The sequence below is a fragment of the Chelonoidis abingdonii genome, chromosome 10, assembly GCF_003597395.2.
Source record: "Chelonoidis abingdonii isolate Lonesome George chromosome 10, CheloAbing_2.0, whole genome shotgun sequence".
NCBI lineage: Eukaryota > Metazoa > Chordata > Testudines > Testudinidae > Chelonoidis > Chelonoidis abingdonii.
In genome coordinates this window covers 17,433,057-17,454,640 of record NC_133778.1, presented here as the reverse complement: position 1 = coordinate 17,454,640, position 21,584 = coordinate 17,433,057, and the positions used below count along the sequence as shown (strand labels likewise).

General features: G+C 41.5%; 1 protein-coding gene across 3 annotated transcripts in view; it reads right to left on the bottom strand.

Moving 5' to 3' along the window:
• The window catches only part of INO80D (INO80 complex subunit D), a 59,814-nt gene that overhangs the window by 14,712 nt on the left and 23,518 nt on the right, over positions 1-21,584 (bottom strand). For all 3 annotated transcript variants that reach the window (XM_075069976.1, XM_032779235.2, XM_075069977.1), the window contains 6 exons: positions 20,793-20,901; positions 8,417-8,641; positions 6,407-6,516; positions 3,647-3,780; positions 1,995-2,212; positions 1,264-1,421 (listed from right to left, as the gene is read on the bottom strand). In XM_075069976.1, the coding sequence (XP_074926077.1) occupies positions 1,264-1,421; positions 1,995-2,212; positions 3,647-3,780; positions 6,407-6,516; positions 8,417-8,641; positions 20,793-20,901 (954 nt within the window). The remainder of the gene's footprint in view (positions 1-1,263; positions 1,422-1,994; positions 2,213-3,646; positions 3,781-6,406; positions 6,517-8,416; positions 8,642-20,792; positions 20,902-21,584) is intronic.

Genomic DNA, 21,584 nt, shown 5'->3' with positions numbered 1-21,584 from the left:
CCTCAAGCAAGCGCACTAAGCTCCCAAACTTCTGAAGATTATAGTACAGTCAAACCTCGCAATAATGCGCCCCGCCATAATGCAAAATCGCATATAATGTGATCATAGGTTGGCTCACCTTTAAGGCATAATACAGTACTGTACCAGTGGTTCCCAATACTATGGCAGGGGAGAGAAGCTGCAGCCCCGCACCTGCCGGGGACAGAGAACTCCAAGGCTGTGGGCGCCAGTGCTCTCTGTCCCCAGCAGACGCGGGGCTGCAGCTTCTCTCCGGCTTCAAGAGGAGCCACGGTCCTTCGCCTGCCAGGGACAGAGAACTCTGAGGCTGCGGGCGCCAGTGCTCTCTGTTGGCAGGCTTGGGGTCACGGCTCCTCTTGAAGCCGGAGAGAAGCCACAGCCCCGCACCTGTGGGGTTTCACTGTATGTGGCTCAGAGGATCAGTAAGTTTGGCCACCCCTGATATAAAAGCTTAAATATCTTTTCAAAGTGTGATGCCACATAGTACTAAGATCAGTCTACAAAGTCCATATTGCTTATTATGTTATAACAACTAGTTAAAAATGTGGATGGTTTTCTAAAAAACATGTTCTACGAATTAATTCTGGGAAGTTCTATGGCCTGTGTCATACAGGAGGCCAGACTATATGAACATCACAGTCCCTTCTGGCCTTGGATTCCATGAATAACCTAAATTTTATTAACAGGATTAAAATGCCAAATTCTGATATCATGTCAGCTCAGAAAAGTGACAAAAAGCACAGCAATAGGTTTCCAAAACTCCTGGGGGTTCTTTTCTGAGCCTTTTCCCACCATTAGTGGGCGCTGAAGTCCACACACAGAGAAATTCAGGTGTATTTCAGCTCACAAGCAAGTTTCACAGGTTTTTTTTTAATTTCTGTTTTCCTTTGATAAAAAGACAGACATTGATAAAACAGGGCTGTAATCCCAGTCACAGAATGAAATCTTACTGAGAATTTGATTGATTAAATTGCAATTGTCACTGACATGCAGAAGAGCACAAAAATCAATCAGGACTTCTGTAGCACTAAGTATACAAACAAGCAAATAATCACACATGCACGTCTTCAAAAACATGCTCTTCTTAGAGGTCATGTATAAGCAGTAGATGAATGTGTGCTCCTTGTCTAATAGTTCTCTTCCCTGCAAGAAAGCAGGTGTACCGTCAAACCTACATTTTAGACTGTTCACTTCCTCACCTCACAATTTGTATTAACTTTCACATAAATTAAAACAAAAATATACCTTCAAAGAAATCAAAATCTTGCAAGTCATCAGGCAGCCGTGGTAGGACATCAGAAAAGTCCTCCTGATTCAATTCCAAGTCATGTGGAATGTCTGTGATTTCATTGGCGATGTCATCGGGCAGCTCATCTGTACTCAACTCCGGCGTGGAGGGGCTCCTGGAGAGACAGTGATGTCAGTCACACTCTTAAATCCTGATTTCTCACTACTGCAGCATACTTTACAGAAGGTCTGTTTCAGTCTTTGCTCTGGCCCCTCTGCCCTTTTTATATTTTAAAATCAAACGAGTGGAAAGAATGCCTTTTAGACAAGTTTCATTAAAAAACTCTTCCATTTGTTCTACTAATGACACTTATAAGTTGTGCATTGGCAACAAAACATTTTATCCATTAAAATCGAACCTTTGTTGAGATCTGAAATTAAACATTTTCCAATTCTTCTTTTCTGCAATGACAGAGATACAAGACACCTGAAGATGTTCATTTCAGTTCAAACACAAAACGAATTTGGAAGGCCAAAATATTAAGCGGTGGGGAAAAGAAAAAGGAAAGTTCGCCCTTCTTCGTCTATATTTAGCAGACCTAATTAAGCCCATAACATTGGAGCTGAGGTGTGTCCAGCTTTCATTTAGTCACACTCTGTACAGTGTACTGACTCCGCCGCCTTTTCCTATATTTAATTTTTTAATTCAAAAGCTAAAATAAATAAAATGAGCTGCCATTGGCACTCACCGTATGTGAGAGATCTCCACTGGCAGTGAGATGCTGGTGGGCATACTGAGGTTCCCTTGGGGCACTGCAGGAGGAATAGGTTTCTGGGGCCTGCGTGGTCCCCTCCTTCTCTTCTTCTTGTGTTTTTTGGTAAGTGCAGGTGGTTTCGTTTTCTTCCTGGGTTTCCTCTGCTGCTGGTGCTGAACTTTACGGGAGTTGTCCCCTCTCAAGAAATTATCCTTTTGGAGAAAGAATGAAGGAAGAAGGGACACATTAGGATCCAATGCAATTTTCTTTTCTTGCCATTCTCAAACACTGAGACATAAGGTGAATGAAGAGAGGATCTTTCTAACTGCCAGCCTGCAAATCCAAGCATGGATATGAAAGCCAAGTTACTTCCTTTTCTCCTCCTGCATCATCACTGAGAACAACGAGCACATATGTTACATCCTTAGTTACATCGATGCAACCTCTCTGTAGGCAAATGAGGTTGCATAGGTTTAACTGAGGGCATAATCTGGGATGTTTATTACTGGTAACAGTGAGTGAGAAAGAATGAACCCAGCTTAATTCTCCGATCGGGTTTGCAGAGCTGGCAGTCAGAAAAAAATCCCACACTATTTGCATCACCGAGATACAGCAAATATGGAAGCCCACAGTGTCATTTTCAATGACTGTGTCAAGAGCAGAACTACAGTTTAATGCACATAAACTCCAAAATAAAAGATCTGGAACACCCCAAGCAAGTATCAAAAGAATGAACAATATTGGGGTGACCTGGTGGCAAGGATTTGTGCAGTTTTAGGTGTAAACCAGAGTTCTAGTCACGTTCCCATTGGTGTAAAGGACTGAGAGCACTGAAGAGACATAGTAAGTGCTGTAGGACTGAGAATTGGCAGGTGCACAGCTGCAGGGCCTTGTACTCCTGAAGAGCACCCACTGGCCAATTACAAAATGAGCGCCATTTTATAGGCCCTGAAGCAAGTTGGATTCAGTCTTCGATTTTGATTATGATGGTTGTGACACAGGGCTTTGATGTGCCAAGCAAAGGAAAAAATGGGGGACAATCTTCAGGCCTCTGATAGGGACACTGAGGATTTACCTGGAGAGAGAGAAAAAAAAAAAATGGATTAAAACTTTAAGGGTCTGCGTTACACCAATAAAACACAAAGGGAACCTCAGAGTTAAAGGTGACCCAAAAATATTTTTGAAAAAAAATTAAATGACAGGGGCTAAATGGCAGTTGGCACATAAATTAACCTAAAAATGCTGCTTTTGGGGAAGGTCGGTGGAGATCACAAAAATCGAGGCTGTTGTCTCACGTTCCACAGGTTCCCAGTCTGTTACAATGCTCCAGAATACATCATGCTGCAGGGTCACAGCTACTGCGATACCACAGTCATAGGCAACCTTAGAGACTGAGCCTGAAACTCTCTCACTAGGTTTTACTATACTATTTTATGGAAAGGTCAGGTCAATTTCCATTTTTTAGTATATTTTCTTCCCCTGGGGGGGGAAAAAAAAAGTATATATAAAGCTATTTTATACCCTTTGGGATATATATATATATATTTTGGTAAAATAGCATAACAGTTGCTAAACCCAGACCAGATAAATAGAACTCCTGATGACCCCAATTTGTGGGAATAGTTACAGCTGCGGTGTATACTTACCATTTTTTTGGCATGTTCTTCACACAGAGGTGTCTGATGTGTAATGTCAAAAACTGGCACGGAGCACTGCTGCCCATCTGCAAACTTGGCTGTGCAACTTGAGAAGAGCTGCTGAGAACGGTTCAATAGGATATCTATGCGTTTCTGGGTCAGGAACAACACACCAGACGGTGATAGAGAAATGCCAATATGATAAAAAACAAAGCCTTGAATTCTAACAGTCCATCGAGATGTTATTTTTAATGAGTATCTTAACTGTTGTTGTTTAAGCTGAAAGCTAGGTACAGCTCAAACCCAACTTTTCAAGTAACAAATTGCATTAATGCAGCATTGCTAAGGATTTTATCATTTGTTATGAAGGGTTCACTGATGCAGCTATTTTGCTAATGCGTTCTTGGGGGGGGGGGGGGGGGAGTATTTTTCCTGGAGACTCAATCAATACTTTCAGTTTGGAGCACTGTAGTCAGCAGGACTATTTCCTACTGACTGTCTCTGTTAAAACATTAAAAAGAGAATTTCTTAATTTCATCCTTTAAGCTAAATTTTTGGTATTTACCTTTCTTTCTCGAGAACACAAAAAATTTTGAGATCCTTCCTGTTCCTCTGAAAGCAGATATTTAATCAGACTGAAAAGGTCAAATAAATCTAAACTGAAACTTGTGTTTTCAGACGTTAATGTAAGTCAAATACGTATTTCACAGTGGGTTTTTTTTTTCCTTTTTCAAGTAATGTTATCAGCTTTCCTTCTGCCCAGAGTAGGTCATAGTCAAACTGCTAATAGAATCACAGGGCTGGAAGGGACCTTGAGAGGGCATCAAGTCCAGCCCCCTGAGCTGAAACAGGACCGAATAAACCCTGACAGGTGTTTGTTCAACTTCTTCTTAAAAACCTCCAACGATGGAGATTCCACAACTTCCCTTGGAAGCTTATTCCATAACTTAACTACCCTGATAGAATGAAAAAATATAATACAGAATAACAAAGGAAAAAGGGAAAAGCTAAGGATGGATAAGGCAGGAAACAAGTATCTGAAAATGGTGGAAAGAGACTATTCTCATTCTGGGGGAGAGGAGTGAAGGGGAGAGAAAAGCAAGATCAAAACATTCTCTGTTTCCTCTGAACTGGACTTGAGACATTGCAGAATAATATTTTTGTGGGAACTGAGGAGGGGGTTGTATTTGTGTACACACATCCACACACCCTTTGGGTGCAGAGCTCTTTTGAAAATCTGACCCCATGTATCTAAGCCTTGTAACTGCCCCACATTTAGGGTCTTGTTCGCAGAAATCTGTATTTTTAAGATATAAAATTAGAAATCAGCATTGTATTTTGCAGCCATTGCAGGGACAAGCAACACGTCCCGCAGAGATGCACTACGTTGGTCGGGGCCAAAGTGCACCATCTAGTACCCACCCATACCTGCCTTATTAGCTGAACTTTGCAAGGCCACACAAAACCGTCAGCTCCTTTCAGATACAGACAAAGACGCAGCATGGGACGTAACTTCCCGCTGCCCGCAGAGAGTAAGTTACAAAGCCAATTAGCTCATCATGCACAAGCCTCAAAGCCCTTTACAATGTATTGCCACCCTCATTTTACAGCCAGGGAAGAGAAGGTATAGAGAAGCGAAGTGACTTGCTCAAAGTCAAACAGCAGGCCAGATCTGTCCAGTGTGCCTTCCACTGGACCATGGTGCCCAGGCTGGATAAGACTGTCAGTGGCCACGGATAGCTTTTGATTTCAACTGACATTAGTGTATCTTAAAAATGTATATTAATAAGAGCCTAAATGGGCCAAGAATAGTCTGTGATTTCCCCCTCTCAGAGGAACTGGTTTTAAAAGCTTTTTATGGTAACTCAGTTTTACACCCACCATTTTAAGAGACTTTGCTTTTGTCTCATCCATTTAGATCCTTTCTACCCTTTGCGTTCATTCCCCCTCCCTCATCATTTTGCAGCACTCCCTCAGTTCCTAAGGTGGCTGTGAATTCACAGCTATAGTTTTGTGGGGAGGAGGAGGAGGGAAGAAAGGTGCGAGAAGATGCAAGTGGGTCTTGTCAGGTAAGAAAGAGTACTTAAAATAATCATAACAAATTCATGATCATAATCAGCCTCTTTAGCCTCCAGGTTAGGATATGGAAGCTGGTTTTGACTCTTACAAGGTTCCCCCATACACACACTTTCTGAGGAGAATGCTACACCTCCACAGATCACTTTTCTGTAAGGTTTTCCTGAAATCCCATGCATTCACATACAGGTTTTTCCTCACCCAGAGCTATGTCCTAGGGACTTCTCATTCTTCCCCTGCACCGCCTCATTTAGCAATGCAGGCTATTAGAACCTTCACCATTCATTCACTCTAGGCTACCACTTTATTCCACAGTATTCCTAGTTTCTGTATACACAACTGAATCCTGTAAGACCATCCAGACATCCTGTGGAAAGCTACCATCAACTACACAAGAGCAGTGCAGAGAACACCCTCCCATCAAAGAATGAGATCTGTAAAGCTGCTGGTAGGAGGAGTGTAACAATGACAGATACCAGTCACTTGAACTATGGGTTTTCTCTGCCTATGGGTGAACAGATCACCTCCCACTACTCTAAATACCTGTGAGCAGACAGACACAAAGCCAAAACGGTTCAGGAGACATTTGCAAATAAGTATTTCTGATACAAAATTATCTGTCACTCTAAAGAATGAAACTTTATCAATGGTGTTTCCTTCCTCAATGAGCATAGAGGGGAGGTAAGAGGATACGTTGAAAACAATGCCTGGTGAATGGAAGGGCCTTGTTAGTGCACTGTTCACCCTTCATAGTTCCACTACATGTTGTTGGTTCTGCATCTCTCTGCTTGGCTTGGCTTGTGCTGAAACAAAAGTACATTACAACATGGAGTTTAAAAAAAAAAAAAAAAATCCACTGCCAGCAGATATCCTGGCATAACAATAACACTAAACATAGCGAAGTGATGCATGACACTCTGGATATGTGGTTATTTACTCTCTAGAGCTGGATATAAGACAGATTTAAACAAGAGGCAAGGGTGACATCGGTGTAACAGCATTACAGAATGAGGCGAGCAAGACTTCATCACAACTGTTGTTTGTTTACAGCATCTGACACAACAAGGCTCTGAACCTGATCAGAGACTCCAGGCATGCAATGTAAATATTAAATGATAGAACCCAGAGTTGGATTCTCACTGAAATTCAGCTCACATGCAGAAGGCTTGCACAAGGCCTAGGCAATGCAGAAGTCCTATGTAAGACCTCAAAATAGGACTGGCCCTTTGCATGGGGTGAATTTCACCTGGTATGCATATTCTTCTCGACGCTGATTGAAGGTTCTTTGCAGACATTCCGGCTATTACCCTTAGGGTGTCATCAACTGTTTTAAGCTAGATCACAAGGCTGAGCAAAATAAATTTTAGTAACTATCATCATCCCCTATGGCTAATATGAAATATTTTGGAGTCACAAAATCAATTCAGTTCCTACACTTTATGAAACTGGAACGTGACTATAGAGCTCTATTATTTTGCCAGACTACCCCCGATTTAATTTTTCACTCACTTCTAATTACACAACTAATGTGTGTGCTACAGAGTAGACTTTTCTTAGGTTACCAGATAACCTGACCAAGTTGCATTGAATTAGCCAAATCATTCTGGCAAAGTTTGAAGACATTTATTTATGTATTTATTTTTAAAAGTTCAATTAGAAACCATTTAATACAACTGAGGTTCTGAGCTATCCTTATAAAATGGGAGCCTTTTCTCCCAGCCTCAATATATCTCTCACCATAAAGCAGAGCCCTGAGACCTTCTCTATCCCCCTAGAGGAGCTAAGAGCACGCCCACGCAGAATGCTCTGTGTGAGGAGAGTAGAAGCTGCTTTAAGCCTACTCCTGCCACCTGCCCCCCCACCCCCCAACTGTCTTCAGAGTCCCCCAGAGCCACATGCGCCTTGGTGAGTGAGGATAGAACCAGCAGAGGGAAGCTGCTGATATCAAAGACGTAAGACCAGGATTTGCGCAAATATTCTATACAAAGCAACTCCATGCATGACAAATACTGGAGGGATGTTGACATTATCTAAAAGGAAATCCCACAGAAAGTAACCTTCAAAGTTGTTAGACGATATTTGTTTCACTGTTGAATCTCATTCAATGTTAGATTGAGTCAAATCTAATAAATTATGAGAGCTTCTGATGATATGCTAGAAAGAGGTAAAGGGAACACAAACTTTTCCCCCCCCCTAAAGTTTGCATTGCTGAGGAAATCTGCAGAGCAGAGCGAATGTTTCTGTAAAGCATTTAACTAAAAACCCAAGACATGTGGGTGGGTGATCAGTTACAATGAGAGAATCAGTAACAAAAGTCATAAGCTAAAATACTCCAGGTGAAATCCTGACCCTAATGAAGTCAATTAGAATTTTGCCGTTGACTTCAGTGGGACCACGATTTTATCCTAAGGAATTAAAATCATGGGTGTGTGTTGCAGAAAAAATGATCCATCTTCTACACTGCACAGCTAAAAAATGCCTAATCTTTTAAGAAATAAATTGTGCTTTAATTTACTGTACTCTACAGATAGGATTAGTAATAATAGGATAATAATATCAGTATTATTTTGCCTTCCATGTACAGGATCCGTGTGGATATTAGGTTGAAAGTTCAACATTTCAACTCAGCCTGCTTGTTTCACTACTGATTCTCACCCGGCCTTGCCTAAAACTGCAGGCAGGTGGGAGTGTATGAGCTCTAACCTGGTCCAAGTGCATGTAGCTCTTTGGAGATCCTGTATCAGTTGCCCAGCACATTCCGGCTCTCTGCTGGCTGCGTGCAGCAAAGCTTTCCGGAGCGTATGCCGGCATTTCTTCTGACGAGATTCTGCCCGCTCCAGGCGGCAGAGGTGCTTATATTTCTGCTGAAAGTAAGTGCAAAGTTGGGTCACCCTGGAACTCCTGCTATCCGAATCATCATCATCTGACCTGTGAAGAAAACACAAAATAGATGGTCTTTTTCAAAGAGAACTAAATTTATAACTCTCTCCGAATTATTCAACAAGCATCTTTCTTCTAATTTCACACTTAGCTAAAGGCTAAAAATAGCCAGGGATATGTTCCCTAAGAGAAACTCAACTAGTTCAAACTGTGGGAATCCTTTTAAATTTTAAAGGTATTTAATCTTCTTAGTATGTCAATATTTGAGATTACATCAATTTATCTTTGAGTCTGACACATCTAAATGTCTGGAACTTGCTGTTCAAAAGAATACTGTTAACCTTTATTTACTGTAAATGTCTCTGAAGATGAAGTTACAGCTTGATTTAAGCTGCAATTATGGAAAGGAGAAAACACTCAGTGGAAAATGATGGAAAAAAGGTCATGCCAGAGAAGAATGGTTGAATTCTAAGAACACTGTATCAGACAGTTGACCTTTCTTCATGGACGATTTTACTGGGTGAACTTTTTTCTCCTATTTCCCCAGAAAGCTGGCTCCAAGTTCTGCTCTATCCTGCCCTGGGTTTACACCAATGAAACCCCAGTGACTTTAATGAAGCTACTTCAGCTTTACATTGCTACAAATACGATTAGAATCTGGCCTCTGATATTTACTACCCAAACTGACAGGCACTTTTGTTCGCAGTGTTACTGTTGTTGTGTTGGTCCCAGAATATTAGAGAGACAAGGGGATGAGGCATTATCTTTTATTGGACCAACTTCTGTTGCTGAAAGAGACAATCTTTTAAACTTATGGTCTTATGTAGCTCTGGAGTGAAATCCTGGCCTCACTGACTGCAGGGGCAAAATTCCCATTGACTTCCGTTGGGCCAGTATTTTACCCCTGGCAAATCAGAATAACTCCAAAGTCCATGTAGATGCACCCACCTGTATCAGATGAATTTTTTCCCTTTGTCTTTAGTACACTGGGCAATTTTTTAAGTAGTAAAACTAAGACACTAATATTAAAGCCCATGGTTGACTTCCCAGTTATTTGCTGTTATGATGAGATACAGTAAAAATCACACACAAAACACAAAGTTATTCATTAGGTATTTAGTTAGAAAGCAGAGTTTACTACAGAGTTAATACACAGGGTAGTGAGAGAGGGATCTGGGTAAGCCTATGCAAGAAACTGAGTAGAAGCATGAACTGGGAGCACCCAATCAGTCAATCCCCATTTACTCAGGAAGGTTTTTCTCCTTTTATTTTCTGTTTCTAAATGGCAAAGCACACACACCATAAAAATACCCAAACCTGCCAAACATGCTCGGTAGAAATAATAAAAATCATCACTGGGACTTTTTTAAATCTAGGATCTTTCATAGTGCCAAGCAGTCAGTTTCACCCTGATAACACTCAGCAAAACAATGTTTATGACCAAGCAGCACTGGAGTGAATTTATTTCAAATAAGACATTCTCCGTTCAGTCTTCTCTGGAGAAAATAAAACTTGGCAATTTTTGCTAAACTTAGCAACCCTAAAGCAGAGCTTGATCAGCACAATCAAATACATTGAAATCCAAGTCGCTGAACAACAAAGCATATTGCAAAACTAGTTAATGACAGCCTGAATGCTGACCATCAACTGCAATATTTATTAAATAAAATAAAATCCAGAAATGTCAGAGTGGTAGCTGCTCCTCTAAGAGAAGGGGATTCAAATTTAATTTCTTTCATGGAAAAACTTGTGCCAAATATTCTCAGTTTAGATGCGAGAGTTCCTCTCTGTTTGGGAAAGCCTACTTAATACCCATCAGAAAAGCCCATAAAAACTCCAGTGAGGAAGCATGATCATAACAGAAATATAAAGCTACCTATTTAAGAACTTAACCAAATATATCCACTGCTAATTAATAAATGGAAAATATTATCAGTTAATATAATTAAGAGTATCCCTTAACATATTTAGATAATGATAACAAAAATAAGAATGCAATTACTCAATTAAAATGTCAATTTGATCAATATACAGAATTGCATGGCTTTTTAATTATTTTCTCTTTCTTTCTATTTTAAATAACAACCATGGGGGAGGAAGGTGGGTGGGAGTGAGTAGCCTCTCCTTATGTGAGGCAGCCAACACAAAAATATGTAATACACACATATACTTATAAGCGCCTAATAGTTATATTACTTAAAATAATATTACAGTACTCGCAACTGAGCATAGCACTAGAGAAAGGAAACAGTTTGCGTTAGAAAGTGAAAGTGGTTTTGAAAAGGTTTTGCCTTCTGATTTGAGCGGCCTTCTTTCAGAGAACGTCTTAACAATTATAATAAACTTCTGACTCACGTCCCATTGAGCTGAACATAGAAAGGTCAAAACATGTATAACTCCTTTTGACTGATGAGTTATGAGATAATTCTGAAAATCACAAATTAAGAGGCACACAGAGGTCCAGAAAGCACTGCAGAAGTGGCTCTTATATTTTCTGGGAGACAACCAAGTTTTAAAATAATACTTAGGACTTTCACTTCCAAGCAAGACTAGCCAAAACATATTTGTACATCCCAAGAGACTTAAAACAGCAGTCACATCCACTGTTTTTTGGTGTCAAAATTTCAAAAACACATTTTATTTTCACCCTTCTATGCTGAGCTGTTTAAGCAAATTACATTTGATTTATTCTCATTAAGCATGTGTAACAGAGTACTATGAACCAGGATTTCAAGTCTGGCATTTCATTTTTAAAGTATTAATGTAACTGCATGGAAGTCTTTCAATGAACAACCTAATATGCCATCTTTCTTAATAAGTGAAACTGTGATGGGATGGACTAGGCGCGAAGGCCCCTGCCATACTCATCCCAGGAAAGGAGCTGTGGAGAGGTCCTCCAAGCAGGCTAGAGTGGCTGCAAGGGAAGCAGCCAATCAGGGCCTAGGAGGGCCCTATAAAATGGAGCCACAGCACCAGAGACAAGCAGTTCATTGCTAAATTAAGAGGAATGATGATAGAGTTCCTGGCTGGCCAGAGGGAACTGTAGCACAAAGGACAGCTCGGTGCTAGTAGGGACTGGGGGAGCAAGGAAGCGCCCCTGGACCTGAACCCTGAGCGAAGGGTAAGGTGTTGGTGAAGGCTGGGGACGCGGGGAAGTGGCCCAAGGAACTGAAGGCAGTTTTGCTAAAGAGACACAATGGTGCGTCGCTGCTATTCTTAGAGTCCCTGGTCTGGGACTTGGAGTAGTGGGTGGGCCGAGGACCCCCCCATAGGCTACTGGGGAAGGGCCTACAATTGGACAGTAGTAAACCCCCAGAAGAGGACTGAACTGTCAGGAGGCCCAGCTGGAACCACTGTCTCCAGGGAGGAAGCCCTGAGGGTATAGCCCGATACCAGAGCCGAGAGTGGTTTAAAAACCAGGGTCACACCTGACCAGAAGGGGTTGCTCACAAGAGATGGGTGCCATGCCATTACAGGCATGTTCAGCAGCGTGTACAATTCAGATGTGTTTAACACTGAAGGAATAAATGTTGACTGTTTACCATAAAAAATGAAAAAAGCACTACCTTATAGAAAGGAAGAACAAACAGGTGGTGTCCACCAACCCAGTACTGCTAACGTCAACAAAGGGGCCTCACAGAGTCCATAGTGTAAAAAATGTCAGATTCCTGGAAAAGGTATCCAAACTAGTTTAGAGGGAGCTCTCTGATTTTAGGAGAGCCAATACTCAGTAATCCAACACAGAGAATGTGCTCTGTTTTTAAAGTGCTGCGATAAACAGCTTCTCTTCAAGCCAATGAAAAGTTCCTGATTTGAGATCAGAAATGAAATTGATGCATATGGCATGTGGTTCTCAAACGGTGGACGTCTTATTGGTGAGAAACAAGAAACGTGGAATTGGGAGGAGTCCTTAAGACTGTTCTCTCTTTCATGAGGCAGCATTCAGAATAAAATGAGCTGGAAAAACTAATAATCCCAGCATTACCACTGTCAAATCTGCAAAAGATGACCTAGGCCTAACTGCATTCTCTCCATATGCAGCCATACTTTGCCAACTGAAGCTCTCTGCTGGTTGCTATTGCAGTTTCTGAGGAAGGTTTTAATGAGACTCTTATGTGGAGGTAAAATTTGGCAGGAGAGAACAGAGCATGCCAAGTAGCATTGTTGGTGTCACTAAGCATAACCCTAAGTAACGTGGAAAAGTGGAAGGCAATAAGGATATAAGGTCTCCCTGTTTAGGCCTCAGATGAGCAAAAGTCCTTCCATGTTTGAACTCTAATCGACCTAAAAGGCCGGCTGATGGGAAAGGCCAGGAGTAACAGCCGTTATCAGTTGCAACAGTTCTAATTGGTCTAAAGCAGAAATAATGAGGCCTGTGCACCTTTAGCAGGACAAGATAACTTGCAGAAGGAAAACTTACTAACGAGCTGCCGCGGCCAAGTTTACTTAATGCACCTGCGCTTACGTAACTGCTACAGGGGGAGAAAGAAATGTGTGAGAAAAGAATGCTGGCAGCTGGACGAGAAGAGGGAGGGAAACGGGGCTTGCTAGCAGCGAGAAAAGTTCTCATGGATATAAAGGAAAAGACATGCTTGTTTTAGCTGGCTGGATCCTGAGGATACTAAGTCTTCCCAGCCCAGCTTTGAGTCTCAAATACTCTGCTTGCTTGCTTCTCCCCCTGGTGTGTTTATTGGCGCTAAAGCACTCCGGGCACGAATCACTGTTGTTTGCCTTGGGCACCTCCGGGGTCTGCAACAGCATGAAGAAACAGACAGGACAAAGGTGACTTTCTCTACAGGATTTGCCATTGACTAGCTCAGTGTAGTGACCTCTTGTGAATCATTTGCAAAGCCACCACACTACAATGGAAGGTGAAAGTATTTTTTAATTGGAAAAAGTCATCTTGCTATTGGAAGTAACAAACAAAGGAACCACTCTTTGTACTGTTATTCTTTACTACAGAGTAACCAAGAACCCTGCTCTTCCCTCAGGAGGAGATTTGGACTATGGTACAGGCTAGCAAAACACTGTTTTTAAATATATATATATATATATATAAATAAAATCACTCCCATGTAGTTCTTTTGAACTCTTCCTTCTGCCATTTCTAATACCTCTTTTTTTAAAGTGGTAGAGGCTGTATTTATTTGGTGGGTTTTATCATATGTTATTGCTATGCAGTATGCCAGAAGGACTGGTGTGAGAACGAACACTAATAATCTCATTTGTTTGTTCTTTTTTTTAAATTCCAAAGAAGTACCCCGGTGTCAGAGGCTGGCTGGCCCTTTATGGTAAGGTAGGCTCACCTTGCCTGTGACCAGAAAGTTACCCCCTGATGAGTAAGATGGAGACTTAATTATAATTCCTGATCCCTGCTGTGGTGGGATGAGAGACAGGACTACTGAAACAGAGCTGTGAACTCAGTCAGGAGACCCGGGAGGGAGAAGCAAGAGAAGTTCCCTCACTCTGGGAAGGGTCTGATAAAGTCAGGCTGGAGGAGACCCACTGGTGAACAAGACAGGCCCTGGGAGGCTGAGTCAGGACCTAAAATGGAGCAGGAAGATCCCTAAGGTAAGCTGCCAGAGTCCCTGGGAATGAGAAGCAGTAGGGGAAACTTGCTGGAAAGCAGCAGCATAGGAGAAACTCTGCAAGGCCCACACATACTGGTAAAGAGCAGAGAACTTCCATGTAGCAAAGAGGGGCAGGAGAATGATTAGTTTGGATTTATTTGGATTCACAGCTGGATTTTTGTTACCCCAGAAGAAGAAGGCTCCTCCTAAGAAGTGTCCTGACTGGAATACCAACCAGGGAAGTTCCAGCGAGAGAGACTGACAATCGCAGGGCCAAGGAAGCGGCCAATAGAGGTTCTAGAGGCAAAGTCCCTTGCAGGACCACATCCTGACACCCGTGGCGACTATGGCATTGGTTGCAGCTATACACGCTTTGGTAGTTTCAACATTTCTGCGGCGCTGAACGCTGTAGGCTCATTTTTGAAGACTATCATCTTCCTTGTGAACTGATAGCTATGATGGAGAAAAATTACTTCCCATTGCTTTTAGTGGCAAAAACAGTCTATTCTGAACATTTTAGACAAACTTCAATATATATATATTGCCAACAAAGTTGTTCAAATCTGTACTCTGTTTTAAATAAACTTGTTCTTCTTTACAAGCAGATGAGAGCTAAGGTCAAATCATCCATGGTGTAGCTTCAGGGAGAGCAATGGAGTTGCAAGCAGAGACCACTTTGGTATTAGTAGTTATAGATGAAGATAAGGACTGTTCATGTCACACCTCCCCCAGGAACCAGTGTTCTGATGAAGAAAGAGGTTTCCCAGCAAGACAGTTACTCTTGATTTTAACTCTAGTGTTGCTAACTCTCAGGATTTTATCATAGTCTTGCAATATTTGTTGTTTTTCTTCAAGGCACTAGACCTGAAGTCCTGTGAATACACCAGAATCTCAACTTTCATTTTAATAATAATAAAGTAAGTGTATGGCCCCCCATGTTTTACACACAAGCTTATGCCCAAATAAATGTGTTAGTCTCTAAGGTACTACAAGTACCCCTCGTTCTTTATGCTTCAGAATGTGACCCTACAGATTAAAAAAAACAGAAGGCAAACAACTCCAACTGTATTATTTTTAAAATCTCATTAATTTTAAGCCAATATCATGAACTCTGAATGCTGAGCCATACCATCACTGAAAAGTCTAATTGAATACTACAGAGGAAATATTTCCCTCAAGGAGAAGTATTGAAAACAAGCCAACCTCAGACTTAAGATCAGAAGGGACCATTATGGTCATCTAGTCTGACCTCCTGCACAATGCAGGCCACAGAATGTCACTCACCCACCCACTCCTGGAACAAACCCCTAACCTATGTCTGAGTTACTGAAGTTCTCAAATTGTGGTTTAAAGACCTCAAGGTGCAGAGAATCCTCCAGCAAGTGACCCGTGCCCCATGCTGCAGAGGAAGGTGAAAAACCTCAAGGGCCTCTGCCAATCTGCCCTGGAGGAAAATTCCTTCCCGACCCCAAATATGGCGATCAGTTAAACCCTGAGCATGTGGGCAAGACTCACCAGGCAGCACCCAGGAAAGAATTCTCTGCAGTAACTCAGATCCCACCTATGGAGATCTGTTGAAGGACACTATTTAACATGTGCCCTTTTTACACTGAAGTAGCTAAATGGAGACTCTAAAATTCAGAATTCTGCTGCTGCTGCCACCCTCCTCTGCAGCCCGTACTCTCCTTTTCACTCCTTTCCTGCTAACTCCATTGTTTAGTCTGTAGGATGAGCTCATGGGAAATACCGAGCCAACAGTTACACTGGCAGCAAGGACTTGTCTGTAGGACAGCTGGAGCTCTGGAAGGCACCTGCAACCCTAGCTCCACTCCCAGGGCCTACAGCCGGCCAACACAGCCCACCAGCCATGCTGGAGCGTTGTTATTCCCCATTATTGCCTCTCCACATAGCTTTTCTTGATGGTCAGTTACTAGTGTAATGTAGCAAATGTCTGCATGGCCTCAGGCATCACCATTCTGTTTCAGTGCTGAGAGTCTCCACTAGGTGTCAACATTAAAGAGCACAACCTCCTCCCTCTAAGGCAGGGGTCTCAAAGTCCTGGCCCATGGGCCATCTGCGGCCGGAGAACCTCCCCACTGCAGCCAGGGGAGGAAAATGCAGGCAGACACACTGCCAGCAATCTCAACTACAGGCACCGCCCCCCACAGCTCCCATTGGCTGGGGGAGAGGGACAGAGATACCTTCATTAGTTGCCGGGCAGAGTCAGCCATGGAGGCGGCACCACTTTTTTCCACAGTGAATACAAGTCAAAATACTGAACACAGCTATCTGATGCACACCTTCGTGCAATTCTGAAGGTTTCAACTGCTCAGTCACTGATGCCAGTCAACCACAAATTGACAGAACTGAAGCGTTGCCAGGTGGCTGGTCACACTAAAAACTCTCTGGGAGGTGAAAAACTGTATAAAGTTGTATGATATATTTTTTATTTTGAATTTTTTAGAAATAATAAAACTAATATAAAATGTTTTCTTTTCTGAACACCAGCTTCAGTGACACTATTGGCCTGCTGGGAGGATTTGAGGACTGGCACTGGCTCTAAGGTAAATTGTGTTTGAGATCCCTGATCTTCGGAATACCAAGGACTCTGCAAACACTAATGGATTATCAATTCTTTCCACTTATACAGAATCAATTATCCACAGATCCCAAGGTGCTTTCCAGAGCAAGGTGAGCATACTTACATCCATCTCAGAGGATGAAATTAAGGCAGAGGCTGTAACCTACACCCTGCTGGGTTCACATAATCAGCCAGTAGCAGTTCTAGGAACAGAACCCAGGCATCCTGACAGTCCTGTATGTCAACCTTTTACAGCTTTCTCCCAGAGCTGGGTTTAAAATGTGTGCTCTGACCACTATTATTCTCTCCCCCAGCCCTGGTGAATGCTGAATTGCACTCAATGTCAATCACTTGCTTCTGTGGTAGAGGTGAAAGTAAGCCAGTACACCATGCCAAACCGCACCAGCTTCCGCGACAGGGATTTAAAGGGCTCTGGGCTCCCCGCAGCAGCAGCTCCAGCGGCTGGGCTGGGGCTGGGATTTAAAGGGCTCAGAGCTCCCGCAGCTGCAGGCAGCCCAGAGCCCTTTGAATCCCGCCCATGGCTCCAGCGGCCGGGCTGGGGCCGGATTTAAAGGGCATGCATCCGACAAAGTGGGTATTCACCCACGAAAGCTCATGCTCCAATTCGTCTGTTAGTCGATAAGATGCCACAGGACTCTTTGCTGCCTTTATAAATCTTGAGAGGCACTGCCTCTTCCGGATGAGGCCACGCCCCACCCTCAGGACTCAGGCAGTACCAGTAAGTCCTGTAAATTACTTTCACCCCTGTTTTATGGGTACGTCTACACAGGAGATGGGGATTAAAAAAAAAAAAAAAGAGAGAGAGACCTGGGCAGCGAGTCTCAGAGCCCATGTCAACTATCTCAGGCTCATGGGGCTTGTGCTATGGGGCTAACAATAGCAGCGTCAATGCTCTTCCTCAGACTGGAACCCAGGCTATGAAACCCAGCCAGGGAGAGGGTCTCAGAGCCCTGCTGTGAGTGTCTGCACTGCTGTTTTTCCCCTCTTTTTAAGGCAACCCCTATGACCCTAAGTCAGTTAACCCAGGCTGAGAGACTCATTGCCATGTTGTTGAATGTCTATTTTGTTTTGTTTTGTTTTTTTGGCAGCATAGTGTACCCTATTACTCCTTCCTACTTGAGGAGTATTTCCATTGTTATTTTCAGTGAGGCCTGAGTAGGAATAAAAATAAGATTTCCCTGGCATCCAGCTCCACTATCTTCCTGCCCTACAGCAATTGGGACACAAGCCAAAGGGGAGGTGAAGGATAGTGCACAGTGTCTGTCTACGAAACCAACACAAGTTAATTTAAAACAGGAATACATTCACTACAAATAAAATATTCAGATAAGAGTTGAAACTTTCCTAAGAACACCGTTTAAAGCAGAATGCCATCCCATAGGAATCAATAGGAGAGTCTACCCATCACAGTTGATCTGGTCAAAGATGGAATGAGTTAAGTTTTACTATGTTTATTGTTAAATACAGCGTTAATTTAAAAAAGCCAATCCTCAGATTTTGATATCTGATTTTAGAATTTAAGTTTTAGGAAAAGATCCAGGTTTTCCATTAAAATCAATGCAAAATTCATAAGAAAGTAAAAAACAAGGTGCTGGCTGCCTTTGGTTAGCTTGCTATCAATTTGAGTAGCTATTAAATTAGTAAGGCAGAGCCACTTTAACAAACCAAACTCATCCATGGAACAGTTTAAATTAATATATCTTCAGAAACAGAGAACATGGTGCAGAATGTCAAAGTAGAACAAGGAATAGATATTTAGTTAATAATCTTTACTGAAGCTTGACATACAGAAATACAATTTTGAACGACTAGAAACAAGCAAATGTGTCAACGTTTATCCATAAACAAAATTAGAAAAGGTGCTTAAGAGTAGAACTAGGCAGATTAATAGAAGTGTAAGAGTTGCAAGTGATGTACAATAATTTATCAGTTATGGTCAATGAAGAAGGTGTTTTAAGCGAAGTGCACAATGTTAAATGAAATAGAAAAATCAACATGTGAAAAGAACATGGAGGATACAGCAAAAGTAAAAAAACCACCACCACCAAACAAAAAACAAACCACAGACTAGAAAACTAATGCAAACCCCCTTATAAGCTGAAAAAGAAATTGGGATGTAACATTCCATTCAAATGTCAAGGAGGGGGAAGACTATAGTCATAGGAAGAGTTCTTTGATTGGACACATGACCTTTTTTGAAAGTTATATTTGGTTAACAGATGAACTAGACATACTTCCATGCTGACTGTAGTTTTTCATTTGCTCCCTAATGTTATGTTCCCTAATAGTCAGGCCGTGAGGAATACCGGGGGAAAAAAGCTTTAATTTAGCTTTATTTTAAAAATATTTGTAACTTCTATGAAAGCTTGCTGTTTTTCTGCCTAGTGATCCCAAAAGAGCAACTGACTTTCATGTCAGCTTAAAAAAAATTTTTTTTTAATTGGGGAAAAGGAATATTAAAAGGGATGGTTTTGGTCTGCTGATTGTCACCAAAGTTTGGCTTGGTGAGGGCATTCACCATATATTTCTGGCCTTCTCTCAATTTTCATCTCCCCTTTGCAGTTCACCATGAAGATGCCTTTACAAATTGGTATGTTTTTCTGCAAGCTGGTGTCCTAGCAGTTCAGTTTTGCAGTTTTAAATATCACATTTGCAAGGGCACTGAAGCATTACCACCATACCCATCCATGTCTTCTGGAAGAAGGTGCAATGCTTTTAGACGCAAGGAAAATATCTAGTTCTGTACTGAAACTGAACCATATTATACAAGTTATAACAAAACTTAACAAGGCTGTAATTTCATTTTGTGATTAATACGCCTCAAACTCCTTTCTTCTAGATTATCTCAATTTAATTACAATACTCTGAATGGTATACTTTACTCCCTGCATGCTAGAATGATATTAACATAGAGACACACAGGATCATATCCTGTTGTGAGATGGCACAGTCATGGATTAAAAATATTTGCACAACAACATTTTAAGCTGTTCTGCACCAGCAGTACAAACGTACTGCCAGTTTATAATTAAAACCTGGAACCTGATATTACTGGTTAGTCGATGAAGGCTTAATACCACTTCTCAATTATCAATGAAAAGAACAGTTATGCAAACTATCAATCCCGTATTCCTTCCTACTGTATCACAAACAAACAAAAATATTACTAAAAGGTAGTAAAAACAGAAAAGATAAGTCCTGATTTTGGCCCCAATACAGAAAGTCATCCTGATTCAAAAAGCATTTCAGTGTCTGCTTAAACCCCATTAAGTGGGATTTAAGTACATGCTTAGGTCCTTTCCTGAATCTAGGCCTTTATCCCTGCCCTACTTCAGCAGCAGACTGCTGGTTCTGTGGGACTGAGTTAGAAACGTACCTCTTACAAATAAATGAACTGAAACAATCCTCATGGGGAAGGGGGGAGGGGGGAAAAACACCTTTGCAGAATCTTAGCCCTCGTTAAAATAACTTGCATTCTAATCCTGGGCATCGCCTGAAAATGACATTTGATCTTTTAGCAGGATTATAAGACAAGACCAAACTTAAAACCAAAAGTGAACCCAATGTCTCCAGAAGCAAAAGAACAATTCAGTGACAAAATTATTGATTAGTACAATTTTCAAAAGATAGAAACAACAAAAGATTTTGAAAAATACTATGGGCTGCTACAATAAGGTTTAAAATTCATTCTCCCATTTTATCTACTAAGAAATACTCTATTCTCTTTGTACATTCGTTTTTTTAAATTATTCTCCTTGTCCAGAGAAGAGATCAGATTTATGTTCTCATCAAATGTAAAATGGAATTTAGAAGTCTACTCTCAGTCTGTTACTGTGATTCCTGATCTCATTTCTGATATCTGGGGCACAGCTTCTGAATAGAGTTTAACAACATGTACTGCTTTATAACAAAAGGTCTTGACTCAGCAAAGCACTTAAGCCCCACTAGCTTTGCTTAAAGTGAAGCCCATGTTTAACTGCTTTGCTGAATTGGGCCCAATACGAACAATACAAGAAAGGATACTTACTCATGTCTTTCATATCTGAGAGTTTCCCGAATAGACCATGCAACCTGGTATGGTGAAGTTTGCTCTGAATCCTCCAACTCTTCTCCACTGTCTTCAGACCAGTCCAGTCCTGAGTAGAGGAGAATTAGAAACATGAAGGCTGGATAAAGAGACTGTAATCCTCAAATATCTGTGAATGACCTGTGGCAATAACCACTATCAACGGCCTCTGCCTATTCTATGTCATACATAGCATAGTAGTGAGGATGCATTATATTTGATTCATTACATAATTTTCTTAACAACAGTTAAGATAGCAGCTTCATTATAGTGTATAAACAACATGTAACTGCATTTTTCAATGACCAGTTTTATCCCTTTTATATCTTTATTGGCCTTCTTTGTCCATAAATATATTAAATAAAAGCCAAAACTACCACCAGTCTTATGTAAAGACAAATATCTCTGCTGTGCTCAATGTTAGATTTTTTACGAAGATAAAGAGGAAGTCCCTACCATGAAGAGTTGACAGTCCATTAATTAATAGTAAATGGTCTAAATAAAGTACATAACCCTGTTTCTTATTTCTGTACATATTATAGACCCTCTGCTCCCCCTACAGAAAAGCGTGGAGAATAGCAAAACCATGGGAGAAAGCTACAGGGACAGAGGGGGATACACAGCTACACAATATGTTCCTCTGTTCTTTTCTGTGTAAATCACCTGCCATCTCCACCAGATATCAGTGAGAAAGGGGCTTCCGCTCCAGGGGGAAGAGACAAGAGCTGGGGTCAGTCACTCTTAAGCAGCGTG